The 13,957-nt window shown below is 49.9% G+C and overlaps 1 protein-coding gene across 1 annotated transcript in view; it reads right to left on the bottom strand.

The window, feature by feature from the left end:
- Window positions 1-1,033: 1,033 nt before the first annotated feature.
- The window catches only part of PITPNM1 (phosphatidylinositol transfer protein membrane associated 1), a 48,038-nt gene continuing 35,114 nt past the window's right edge, over window positions 1,034-13,957 (bottom strand). The window contains 4 exon segments of the mRNA XM_029575618.1: window positions 1,034-5,760; window positions 6,861-6,989; window positions 8,942-9,125; window positions 10,799-10,948. Of these exon segments, the coding sequence (XP_029431478.1) occupies window positions 5,461-5,760; window positions 6,861-6,989; window positions 8,942-9,125; window positions 10,799-10,948 (763 nt within the window). The 3' untranslated portion in view covers window positions 1,034-5,460.

The following is a 13,957-nucleotide window of genomic DNA, read 5'->3' on the forward strand; positions in this document are numbered from 1 at the left end:
AATATTTGTTTTTTGTTTTACTCTGACTGTTGGTATCCCCAGACTGTAAAATAAAAAGTTGGGTTTGAAGACACCCTTTGGAGTAAGATTACACTTATACCCAGGTGTGAGTTCAAAAGAGGGGGTTATCCGTTCTGGAAGACGCATTTAGTGGAGCCTTGGCCTCTGATCCTCTACACCATCTGCTCGACCACGTTTGTTTTTGAACCCACAGAAAAGGCTGGGGCCCAGCTCACAAACGGGCATCAGACCCGCTTTCATTTTCTGGGCCCCTTTTAGCATCTCTGCATTTCCTTTGTCCTCCTTTTCTCCTCAGAGCCTCGCAGTCTCCTCTCCCTGACCTTCCCGAAGAGTCATCGTCTTCCTTTACCATCGTAGCTATCCTTTCGCCTTCGCCACCCTGACTCCCTTCCTGCTTTCTTCAGCTTTACCTGTTCTTCTTCTTTTTGGGATCCTCTCTACTTTCTTAGCCATCTCTTTGGAAAACCAGACCAGTTTCATTTTCTTCTTACTTTTATTCACGTTCCTACCTTCTTACTGTGAACTTGTTTCAGCGCACTATTGAGATACTGAACCAGTGTCCCAGCGTGATTTTAGGATACACTTCACGCTGCACCAGTACTGAGCTAATGCCCCAGGCTGGAGTTAGGGGTCCGTTTCTCTGCACCAGTACTAAACCAGTGCCCCAGGCTGGAGTTAGGGGTCCGTTTCTCTGCACCAGTACTAAACCAGTGCCCCAGGCTGGAGTTAGGGGGCACTCTTCCCTCTGCACCAGTACTAAACCAGTGCCCCAGGCTGGAGTTAGGGGTCCTTTCCTCTGCACCAGTACTAAACCAGTGCCCCAGGCTGGAGTTAGGGGTCCTAAACTAATGCTGCGCATGGTGTTGGCGGCAGTCTTCCCCCGACCCCTTGTGACCCAGTTCCCAGCATGCACAGAGGAATGGATTCCAAACCTGCCTCGCTCCATAGGAATCTGCCAGAGCAAGACCCATGTGAATGTGCATTATCTGACACACTAAGCAGAAGACACGCAATTGCTTCTCTCTTTTATTATTTCTCACTTTTATAAATTAACATTTTACTGTCCTTTTAACCAAGATTATCTTGGAATTATTTACATTGTGAAAATAAACTCTACAAATGTCTTTTTACAAGGGAACCTGTTGAATTCCTTGTTTTGAACCAAAGTGTGCGAGTACCTGTGCCTGATGCGGGAAGTTTGCTTTTGAAAATTTTGCTACAAAGTGCACGAGGACTTGCTATTTCTGTGCATGGCAGGAAGGGGTGGGGCAACAAGCCAAAACATGCATGTGCCGTTAGCCTCCCCCCCCCCCCCCAAGCCCACCACTGGGACAGACGAGACGTGAAAGCGAAGGGAAACGTTTTCAAGCAGGCAATCTAGCCAGGTGGGTAAATCCTTTTGGAAACTTCATCCCAGTGCTCCTTCCTCTCCGCTGGTGATGAGAGCTTTCATGCAACAGGCAGCCCATGCTTGGGTGCCCTGCGGCTGAGCCCAGATCCGTTTATGTGTTAGAAGTTTCTTGTTTTCATACTTGGAGAAAATGGAATAGAAAGGCGAAGCCGTATAAGATTAGTAACCGCAGTAGCATTGCCTGATGACGGTGCTGGGATCTGCTGTGGAAGAAAGCACATGCATGCTGAGCTCCAGGTGTGTTACAGCAGGACAGGGGCTGAAGGGAGCAGGAGACATCCCCTCTTGGTCCATGAACAGGGATTTTACCTGCAATTCCCCAAGCAACAGCTAACAAGGGAGCAGTAAGGCTTGTGAAAGGTGGGCAGTGGCAACAGCAGACGAGGGAGGGTTCAAAGGGTCTAGAGACAGAAAATAGCACTCACTGCCCAATCAAAAGAGGACTTACACCCATGCAAAGTTATGATGGACATTAATAGATGCATGGGAGAAATCATTATTATAAATCAGCAATGCCATCAGGCTATTGGATGTCTCTATTTTGCAAAGTAACTTGGTCTCTGTATCATACCAGCATCTGACAAGGGAAGCAGGAAATGGGACCGGATGTAGATTTAGTATTAAAATAGCTGAAGCCCCTGACGTAGTTCCTACAATTGTTTCAAAACACGTTATTAGCTCCACAAGAGATTCTAGCACTCTAAGTTTCTTTGTGGATTAGGAACGCAACTTAGTATTTTTCTCAGCCTAACATGCGTGAAACCACTCGGGATACTAAGCAGGACTGACTCGCATGGACCCATTGACCTAGCTGAGGGTATCCAAGTATTGGGATCCGTTGCACAGTACCAGGAGTTGGATAATGCGCCATCAATGCCAGGGCACATTCAGAAAGGCCACCTGATATCACCGTGTGCTGTGCTCCATTGCCACAAGCCTGCGGTGGAAAGGACTGTACGTTTGGTCTTGTGAAAGTGCATGCATGTGACCACCTTTCCTGCACAGCGTGGGAAGGTGTGCATTAAAGGATTGAGAATCTCTCCCCAAGGCAGCCTTTGACCTTGTGCCTTAGCCCACACCGAGTGAATGCATTGATGCCCTTTAATCCACAGCTTGTCCTGTGCTGTCTACGACAGGACTCTTGCATTGAGAACCACCCAAGAATATAAGGTAAAGCACCAGAGGCTGAGCAAACAATCAAGCTGCTCTGGTGAGCTGATAAGCCAAGGCAGAGAGGGAGGAATCACTGCAGGCCCCCCACCCGAGCTGGAATTAACTTCACCCTTCATCACCCCTGTCTACCAGCAGGCAGGACACAGCAGCATGGATCACCTCAGCTGCCGTCCTGCCCCGCTCACCAGCCACCCAGCCACTTGTTTCTCCTGCAAGACTTTACTGGCAGTTGCATTCTCATTTTCAGAACTACGGTAGGACACAATTTTAGCACGGTGTCAGCAAGGCACACAGAAAAGAAGTGAGAGAGTTTTCCTGGAAATCTGATTCACAGCCAAGATGGCAGAGGGTTGGTTTTTTTCACATTATTCTTCACAGGAAGGGCCAGCAGTTTACAGGAAATGACACCATGACAGAATGGAACATGGCTGTGAATTTCAGGAAGTGACATCACATCAGTAATTAGCAAGCAGTAGAGCATAGCTACCATCGAGAAGGAAATTAACAGGTTCCTGTACTGTCTCGTACGTCTACATGCACTCCGGCGTAACCACTCTCCAATTTGACTGCTCAAAAACTCTGGGGAGCATGCAGGAAGCAGTTATGTGCACAGGAATCCATACACAGAGCACAGTGCAAATATTACAACTCTCCTGAAATCAGCACCAGTTGTCCTTAGAAGCAAGTGACTCCTTGTATCCTCACCCTAGCTCCACAGGGGCATACACGTAGCCAGTACGGGCATTCACCCCCAACGAAAAGTGAAAGCACACTGCAACTCTTTCACGGACAACTATCACTGCAAAATAAAGTCCTGCCTGGGGTAACTTCATGACTCCAAGTCCTCAGGACAGGCTGCGCAGGTCCTGCTTTTACCTCATTGCACCTATGCGCTTGTACTTCCAGTTCCTGCCTGTGATTCCAGGCCTGGCTTAATCTGACCCTGAGGACATGGAGTCATCTGGCAAACCTTCATTGTCCAGGCAGCTGACAGTGTGTGCTTGGCTGAATGGTACGTTTCAGACCCAAGTGATGCTACAAAAAGCTCTCTTTGCTTGAGAGGTTGCTTCTGCCATCTTTCTCCTTTATTACCACCAGGCGAGCAGCATAGCCTTGCTGGCAATTACAAATAAGATGTGGCAACTTGTAGAGGGGAGAGTTGGCGGCCAGTGTCACTGCAGCGTTGCCCAGTACACAAGGAATAAGAATATTCTGTAGAGGAACCAAGACTCATCTGTGCAGACCCAGAAGCAGCCAGGCTCGCTCCTCTGAGGTAATAGGAAGAGTGGCAGTAATTAGTAATATAGTGGCCTCCGTGTGATCGAATCAGAACAGAGGATTTTCAGTCAGTAATGCATGTAGGGGTTAACTCCATGGCCTCTGGTTCATTAGGGATGGACTGAGTTTAGTTCTGGTTATGGCTCAGTTATTGGTCTGCCCTGCCTGTGAAATTCAGAAACTCGCCACGGCAGGGCCAGTCTGTCCTTCATGGAAAAAGCACCTTCATCAGTCAGGCCTGCCTGGGGTAACTTCATGACTCCAAGAGGCATTTTAGTCAGCGGCTCTAAGCCATGCTACAATGCCCGAAGTCAGCCATCCAGGAAAATCGTATCCTCTTGGTAAAACCTAACCCGGGTACAGCAGGAGGCCTGGGCTGAGGCTGAGCCTCAGTGCTGACACAGGTTGGTGTTGGTGTTTGAAAAGAATGGACCTCACTCATAAGCCAGGATAGGTTGGGTACAGTCTCAATCTCTGAACATTTACTGTCAGTGCTCTTCTTAATCTCTGCATTGTGCCAGAGAGAGCCTCCTCCCAGAACCCGTAAGGTGTACTAGATACTGGCACCACATCGAGATGCATTACAAGTGCTTAATTATTTTGGCCCGGCAGTTTCTCCCTCCTCCCTTGGAACAGGGCTGGGATCTGGTACCCGCAGCCTGGGGATTTTTCCCCTGTTTTATCCCCTCCCAACTCACCTGGCCCAGTCAGCGCAGTCACAGTTCTCAGCAGGGGGCTTGGCAACCACGGGGCCTGAATCTGACCACGAGGTGTCACCACTGAACAATGACCGAGATCCTCCCGCCTCCTCCAGGGGCTATGAACACTGCTTCAGTGGCAACCGCAGCCTGGGAATTCATCAAGGCCCTCTGAATGGCAGTGCACAGCACTGGACCATGGCTCTGGCCCTTTGGAAGTTCTTTTCAATCGGCCCAACGCTGCCAAAAACAACTGGGATTACTTCTGTATCTCTGAAGACCTCTCTCATCACAGGTAGTAGAGAACAGGCTCTTGGTGCTGACATTTCTATCCTTGTGGTTTTCTCCTTTCCCGCTCTTGTCTGGTTTTCTGGCAGCTTTTTATCAGTTGCAATGAGACTGTTCCATGTGCTCACAACTTCTTTCTTCTCTGCAGTTCTGTTAGGTTCGTGTTCTGGTTTTCAATGCCCTATCAGCAGGGCCTGCTGCATGTCGGGATGTGAAGTGCATTTGCAGAGTTGTAAGGGGGCCCTCGGTGCTGCAGGGCGGGACTGAGGTGCACGGGGGTCTCTGCACTGGAAGAGAAGTGGTTGCAGCAGGGCGGGAATGAGGTGCACTGGCAGTGTGGGTATAGATCACAGCACTTTAATAACGGGGTGTGCTGCAGTCACAAAAGAATGTCATATAGTTGCACGACGACTCAGTCTGGCAGATTTGAGTTTTGGTGTTTAAATATAAATACAAGATTAAGAGTACTCACTGGCCCATACTGGGATCTCTGTGCCCTTCTTGATGTAATTTTCTGATTGCACAGCAGCTGACGGGCACTATGCTTTGGTTTGTGCACTGCTCTCTGGCTCACTCGCTCTTGCTGGCACCTCAGCCCTCGTTCTCCAGCTTCAGGCTCACACTGCGAGATTTGTTGCGGGAAAGTGCCAGTGGTGGGGTCCCCAGGGTGCTGCTCCCCTGCGCATCCCGCTCCGCCTGCCCACGCTCGCCCGCTACTGCCGGGGGGTGCCGAGAGCGCAGGAGTTGGCTTTGCTTCCTCAGGAAGTCCACGGGAGTGGGGCAGCCGTAACTGCTCTTCGTCAAGGTGCTGCGCGGGTTTCCCTTCGGTGAGTGGGTGTGGCTCAAGGATTCCAGCTGTGCCAGGTGTGCCACATAGCCCTCCGAGAGAAACTGCAGCCAGGAGCAAAGAGACAATAGTGAAAGTTGGCTAACAGAGGTCACAGGTTCTCAGTCACAAACTCCCATAATGCAATATTCTTATCTGGGAGCCTCACTCCTCTCAGAGAACCAACAGGCATAGGAGCATTTCCTTCTCATTAGAGCTGTCAACTCAGGCTGCAAAAAAATACCAGCTTTCCTACAAACCTTAGCTCGATTCAAACTTTCCCTGCCCACCGGCTGGCTCTTTCAACCCTCACTCCCTGATTCCACCAATCTCTGCTGTTTCCATCTCCAATCCCCTCCCCCCTCACCACCACCACCACCATCTCTCACCCTAGCTTTGTGCTTTGAATCCCACCCAGCGGTTCACCTCCTCTCTGCACCCTGGATCCTGCCACACCACTGCTCACCTCAGTTCTCTGGCTCACACCAGGATGTGAGTGAGTGCTGGGGGGGCTGTGAGCCCAGCGTATGCACAGTCACAGCCTTCACGGTGTCCCCACTCCCTCTACCCCTCAAACTGTGCAAGTGTTGGGTGGAGCCATGGGGGAAACGGGTGTTGGAGTTGCCCGTGTGCACGGTCCCAGCTGTCACAACGTGCCACCACTCTCTCTTAGCGAGTGGAGCTGCAATAGGGGGAAGTTGACGGTATAGGGGGGAGGAGAGGGAAGGAGCCTTAGGGGAGTGGTCAAGGAGGCCTCTGGGGTGGGGAGAGGAGTTGGGAGGAGAGCATTGGTGGGGAATGTCTGCTTCTGGGGAGGCGGCAGCCAGCGCATTGTTTTAAGATCCCGCTAGCTTCAGCAAAAGCAGCCAAGCCAGTCACCTACTGGTCGCTTGGCATTTCTGTCTCTCATCAGGAACACACCATGGAAAGAACCTCTCCTCGCACCAGCCCATGCCATCCTCATCGGAGAGGATTCGCCCACGGCCTCTCTTCTTGTGCCCTCCTATCTGGGACGCATCCAGGAGCTAATGTGCAGGGCTCACCTCTCCTCACCGTGCAGGAAGTCGTCGCCACCCTTCTGCCACCGAATTTCACACTGACTTGCAAATCTCTGTGCCCTTCCTGCCTTCCCCGCCCCTTGCCATGCCCTGGGCTTCCATCTTACCTGACACTGGTTCTGAAACTTCTTCACTGTTCTCCCCACGATGTAGATTTGGGTGGCAAGAAGCCCCAGGGAGCCGTAGACAGAGATGTCCTTGGTGGATCCATAGCCAGCCACAATGCTGAGCCCAACCTGCAACGAGAAGGCTGTCAGGCAACGTGCGGCCAGAAACCCTGCCGTGACGGCCCCCACCCCTCTCCCGCCGTCACCGCTGGCACTGCTGGAGCGCAGGAGGAGGTTGGGTGGTGGTGGTGGGAGAGAGAGAGGAGGAGAAGAAAGCAGGGAGGGGCATGCAGGACTGTGGCAGGAAGGAGGAGAAAAAGAGTCCAGGGACAGGGGAAGTGGAAGTGGACAAAAGGGCTGTGGGGAGATAAAAGAGCAGAAGAGACAAAGGATTAAAGAAAGACGCAAAACAGCAGAAAAGGAGGGAAGACAGTGAAAATGAAAGAAAGTTAAAAAGAAGACAGAGAGACCGATCAGCAGAAAACAGAAGATTTTGGGCAAATACCGCAGGCTTTTATTACTGTGGGGGAAAAAGAAACAAAAATAAATGGTTTCCAATGATTTCAGTCACATGGAGTTGGGCCCGGCCCTGGCAAATGAAAGATTGGGGGGGGTGGGAGGAGTCGAGCCAGAGACCAAACTGCCGTGGCCTTCCTCGCCCGCCAAACTTTCAGACACCGCCTGCGACCAAGGACGGACGGTGCCCCTGTCAGAAAGGACCCCAGCTTTGCTTTTTTCCCTTTTGGATCCTCGCAGTTTCTTCCTCCTTCTGGGCTTCCAGCAGACCCGGGGCTGGCGTCGGGCACCGTGAGCCTTCCCGTCACAACTCACCCGGGAATGAATTCGCCATGCGCCAGGGGTCCCCTCCCCACCCACGGGGGCTGTGACAGTCGCAGGACGCACAAAGCCCTGGCACCCGTAACCCTCCCGGCTCCCGTTCCCGCTCCCGCTCTCTGCGCTCGGAACCGGGGGCCTGACTGTCCAGTCACCGTTTTCAAAGGGGAGGGCGGGAATGGGTCCGAGAATATCCCGAGCCAAACCGACCTCCTCTTGCCCTCGTGAAAACAGCGTGCGAAGAATAAAAGGAACTCACTAAAGCACTGCCGGACACGAGCAGAGCCGCACAAAGGCACCGAACGTGAATTCTCCGAAACTAAATAACCCGCAGAGCTGCCAAGTGACCCAGTTCCAGGAGGGAGAGCTTCTGGCCAGTCCTACTATGGAGCTTATATCACAATGTAGTGCGGTATTTGTAACCCCCAATTCTACTTCCGGTCCGTTGACAGCGGCGCTGCAGCTCCCACAATGCATCAGGGTGGGGGGTTGTCAGAAATCCAGGACCGGCCTGAAACCTCCCTCCTGGAGCTGGGTCCCTTGGCCGCTCTCTAAAAGCATCCAGAGGTGCAGGGCACCACCTTTTTCACATAAACGCCTGTTCCTCGTAGCCCCTTTCACCTGGAGCATCCTCAAGCTGCAGGGCGACAGGTAACCACGCCCTGTGTGAGAAGCCTGCACCCGTCATTTCACCTGCTTCAGAAAATGTAATTTGTATCAGGATTTAGTCAATGAGAAGTGGCCCTGGGCTTTCTCTTCCATTCTGTGTGAGACGGAGGCTGAACAATAACTTATATATTCCACCTCTAGACAAAATGGGAGTTTGTGAATGAAACAGCTGTTCTCTCCCCTTAATTAATGCACATTAATCATAAGCCCCACTGAAGTGGCGCTCCATCACTGAAAAATGCCCCCGTTCCACAGATTTTCTCCAGCAAACTGACCACCCTGCCTTCCCCCCAATTAGTGCTTCCTGACGAAGCTGGGCACCAGCATCTCCTGCTTCACAGACCCCCCCCCCCCCCCCCTTTATCTCTCTACGTAGGAGCGAGCACAGGGAGAATAATTACTTCCTGCAGCGTTACTGACTGTGAGGACACAACCAACGACGACTCTGGGCAATGCCACCCGCCAAACAGTCAATATTCTTCCTATACTGAGCCGGAGGGGGCCGCAGGTCGTGCTCTGGCTCAGGAACGGGTGGGAATCGGTGGCCACCGGGCGCTGACGGGTCCCACCGGGCCTACCTCTTGCACCATGCTCTGGAGGAAGGCTGCCTTCTGCCGCAAGGGATCGTGGGTAAGGCCATCACAGAAGGACACCACGCCGTGCGGGAAGTTGTGCTGGGAGAGCCAGGCCACCACGCGGTGCTTCTGCATGTCCGGCCGTCCCGTCACGTACACGATCATGTACCCGGAGTCCTGCCAGTGTCTGGGGGAGAAAGTTAGTGGCGGCATGTGCTTCCTGAACAACGGCTTCATGTTTGAGTTTTCCTATAACCAACCATGAAAAAAAAAACCCCAAACCTCCAAACTTTCTAGTAAACATCTCATGGAGTTCCTCCTTCTGTTTTTACCCAGAACCCCTACGACTGGAGAAAGGGAGAGGCAAAAACCCAGAGAGTGATATAAAGAGAAAGCTGAGGAAAGAAAGTGTGAAGGAGAGACGGAGGAAGAAAAAAAGAGGGAAAAAGAAAGACGGCGAGGACCACGTAGAGAGCTAGAACCCGAGGAGTCACGGCCAGGATTATTGTTCTGTTTTCAGCTCCCCCCTCTTCACTGCAGATCAAGACAAGTCACATTCAGGTACTCTCGGTATTTCCTGGTCCCCAGAGGGTTCACATTCTGAGGGAGGCATTCGCTAAGCCGAGGTATTCTAACCCGAGGGAAAAATACCGCAGGAGTCACAAGGTGGCAATGAGTGACCCTGCCGCCTTCTGGGAAAATATAACAGCGGTAAATGCTTCTCTTACAATGCACAATGGTGGCCCCCAGGACCGTGGGACTGTCGTCACTTCAGGGGGCCTCGGGCCTCAAGTCAACCCCTCCCCCCTCACAAAGTGAAGACAATCCCTGGGGGTCTGAATAGACCCCCCCTCCCCTGTCCCAAGCACCCTCCCCGCCTGTTGCCATGCAGGTGACCCTAGTTAAACAAAACAATATAAATCCTGGGGCAAACCCCTCCCCCAACTCCTCTCCTTCAATAAAAAAAAAAATGTGGTCCCGTGAGGTCAGGAACCCAACACCCAGACCCTGCGGGTGGTCCAGTGGGGGGGGGGGGCCCACAGTACCCTTTAGGCTCTGGCCTGGCAGTGGCCATTTTTCAGAATTGTGCCATCCTTCCCATCACATGACGGGGGCAAAACAGCTGCCGCCGGGCGAAGAACCTAAAGGGGCACCTCAGGCCCCCACCGGACCACCAGGGGGGGAATTGGAGGGTGGGCTATGGCGTTTGTCCCACTGGAATTTATATTTATACTACATTTATTTTTTAAACTACGGCCACTTCAGGGGCGGTGGGGGTGGAGTGGACAGGAGGTTTCTGCAGCCCCCCAGGGTATTTCCTATACTTTGGGGAGGGAGGGAGGGGCTTTGACTCAGGGCTGTTGGCCCTGGGAGCATCAGGATGTGCATCCCTATTCTCCTGGGGGAACTTAGCTACAACTCAAAAGTTGTAGTTAACTTTACATCAAATAATGCACATTTTTTGGCAAACTGTGTAATTCGATTTGCATAATATAGTAATGAGCTAATTAGCCTGCATGTGCATACATTTGCATGCTAATCAGCTCATTTAAATGTAGACAGTGCCAGAGCTGAAATAATGTGAGGTATTTCAAATACCGTGCATTATCCTTGTGTTAGGCCATTTACCATGGAGTAAGTGGCCTAACACGGCTTTGTGACTGAGCCCTTACGTTTGTACCTGAGGCAATCAAAGATGAAGTGACTTGTCCAAGGAGCATGAACAGGATTTGAACCTTGGCTTCCCCGATTCCCAGCCCGCTGCTCTAACCACTAGGCTACAACCTTGCACACGGCCAGGCCAGGGTATCACTGCACAGGAGCACTGCAAACGTGGCCTCCCCCTCCTCTGCAACTCACCTCACTACATCCACTGCACCTGCCCGCACCTTGGGATCACTGCCCATGATGGAGACGCTGGCAGTGAAGGAGCCATCGATGCTGAACACAGCGCATTCTGTCTTCCTCGCCACCACGGTCAGGTAGGACTCTGCATAGGTGTGATCTCCCCTGTAACAGCAGAGACAACAAGAAACAGACTGAGAGAGAGAAAGCCGTGAAACACAAGACTGCTACTTCCATTCCCGTAACACAGGCACACTGTCTGCTCTGTGCAACACTTCTCTGCCAAGGATGGGCAACAGTCTTTTAAAGAGGAAGTGTGAGGATACTCTATGCAGTGCTCACCTCCTAAGAACATAAGAAATTGCCATGTGGGTCACACCAAGGGTCCATCAAGCCCAGCATCCTGTTTCCAACAGAGGCCAAACCAGGCCACAAGAACCTGGCAATTACCCAAACACCAAGAAGAGCCCATGCTACTGATGCAATTAATAGCAGTGGCTATTCCCTAAGTAAAATTGATTAATGGCCGTTAATGGACTTCTCCTCCAAGAACTTATCCAGACCTTTTCTGAACCCAGCTACACTAACTGCACTAACCACATCCCCTGGCAACAAATTCCAGAGCTTAATTCTGTGCTGAGTGAAAAATAATTGTCTCCGATTAGTCTTAAATGTGCCCCCTAGCCCTTCTATTATCCAAAAGTGTAAATCAAAGATGAAGTGACTTGTCCAAGGAGCATCAATAGGATCTGAACCTTGGCTTCCCTGATTCTCAGCCGCTGCTCTAACCACTAGGCTACACCTTGCACACGGCCAGGCCAGGGTATCACTGCACAGGAGGGGCCCTCAGTGGGCCACGTTTTCGGCTCTATGACATGGAAGTGTTGCTGACAGCCATGTTCTCTGCACTGCTTCTGTATACTCCACAAGTACTCTGGCTCAGGGTGGAGTTCCTGGCATTTTGTGTTGCGATCCTTTGATAGCCTATTAGTTTGAGTTTGAGTTCTTGCCTTGTTTCTGTTTTGTGTGTTTGTGTCTAGTTTGGTTCTTGTCTGTATCTGGCTTGGCCTAAGTTTTGTGGCCTTCTGCTTTGTTTAGTCTTGCTTTGTTTGCTTGTTCTTGGCTCTAGTTTTGTGGCCTTTTGGTCTTGGTCTGTCTGTCCATCCTATGACTTGCAGTGCACTTCTTATTTTGTGTTTGTGGACACCTTTTTGTTCCTGTTTCCTAAGCCAGCTGTGCCTCAGTGGGGAAAAATAGTGGAAATTGTTATAAAGAATAAAATCACAAAACATTTAGATAGACATGGTTTGATGGGACACAGCCAGCATGGATTTACCCAAGGGAAGTCTTGCCTCACAAATCTCCTACATTTTTTTAAAGGGGTGAATAAACATGTGGATAAAGGTGAACCATAGATGTGGTGTATTTGGATTTTCAGAAGGCGTTTGACAAAGTCCCTCATGAGAGGCTTCTAAGAAAACTAGAAAGTCATGGGATAGGAGGCGATGTCCTTTTGTGGATTACAAACTGGTTAAAAGACAGGAAACAGAGTAGGATTAAATGGTCAATTTTCTTAGTGGAAAAGGGTAAACAGTGGAGTGCCTCAGGGATCTGTACTTGGACCGGTGCTTTTCAATATATATATAAATGATCTGGAAAGGAATAGGACGAGTGAGGTTATCAAATTTGCGGATGATACAAAATTATTCAGAGTAGTTAAATCACAAGCAGACTGTGATACATTAAGAACATAAGAAAATGCCATACTGGGTCAGACCAAGGGTCCATCAAGCCCAGCATCCTGTTTCCAACAGTGGCCAATCCAGGCCAAAAGAACCTGGCAAGTACCCAAAAACTAAGTCTATTCCATGTTACCATTGCTAATGGCAGTGGCTATTCTCTAGGTGAACTTAATAGCAGGTAATGGACTTCTCCTCCAAGAACTTATCCAATCCTTTTTTAAACTCAGCTATACTAACTGCACTAACCACATCCTCTGGCAACAAATTCCAGAGTTTAATTGTGCGGTGAGTAAAAGAACTCTCTCAGATTAGTTTTAAATGTGCCCCATGCTAACTTCATGGAGTGCCCCCTGGTTCTTCTATTATCCGAAAGAGTAAATAACCGATTCACATCTACCCGTTCTAGACCTCTCATGATTTTAAACACCTCTATCATATCTCCCCCCTCAGTCATCTCTTCTCCAAGCTGAAAAGTCCTAACCTCTTTAGTCTTTCCTCATAGGGGAGTTGTTCCATTCCCCTTATCATTTTGGTCGCACTTCTCTGTACCTTCTCCATCGCAATTACATCTTTTTTGAGATGCGGCGACCAGAATTGTACACAGTATTCAAGGTGCGGTCTCACCATGGAGCGATACAGAGGCATTATGACATTTTCAGTTTTATTCACCATTCCCTTTCTAATAATTCCCAACATTGTTTGCTTTTTTGACTGCCGCAGCACACTGAACCAACTATTTCAATGTGTTATCCACTATGACGCCTAGATCTCTTTCTTGGGTGCTAGTTCCTAATATGGAACCCAACATTGTGTAATTATAGCATGGGTTATTTTTCCCTATATGCATCACCTTGCACTTATCCACATTAAATTTCAACTGCCATTTGGATGCCCAATTTTCCAGTCTCAAGGTCTTCCTGCAATTTATCACAACCTGCTTGTGATTTAACTACTCTGAACAATTTTGTGTCATCTGCAAATTTAATTCTCACTCGTATTTCTTTCCAGATCATTTATAAATTTATTGAAAAGTAAGGGTCCCAATACAGATCCCTGAGGCACTCCATTGTCCACTCCCTTCCACTGAGAACATTGTCCATTTAATCCTACTCTCTGTTTCCTGTCTTTTAGCCAGTTTGCAATCCACGAAAGGACATCGCCACCTATCCCATGACTTTTTACTTTTCCTAGAAGCCTCTCATGAGGAACTTTGTCAAACGCCTTCTGAAAATCCAAGTATACTATATCTACCGGTTCACCTTTATCCACATGTTTATTAACTCCTTCAAAAAAGTGAAGCAGATTTGTGAGGCAAGACTTGCCCTGGGTAAAGCCATGCTGACTTTGTTCCATTAAACCATGTCTTTCTATATGTTCTGTGATTTTGATGTTTAGAACACTTTCCACTATTTTTCCTGGCACTGAAGTCAGG

Source organism: Rhinatrema bivittatum, chromosome 13 (genome assembly GCF_901001135.1).
Source record: "Rhinatrema bivittatum chromosome 13, aRhiBiv1.1, whole genome shotgun sequence".
Lineage (NCBI taxonomy): Eukaryota > Metazoa > Chordata > Amphibia > Gymnophiona > Rhinatrematidae > Rhinatrema > Rhinatrema bivittatum.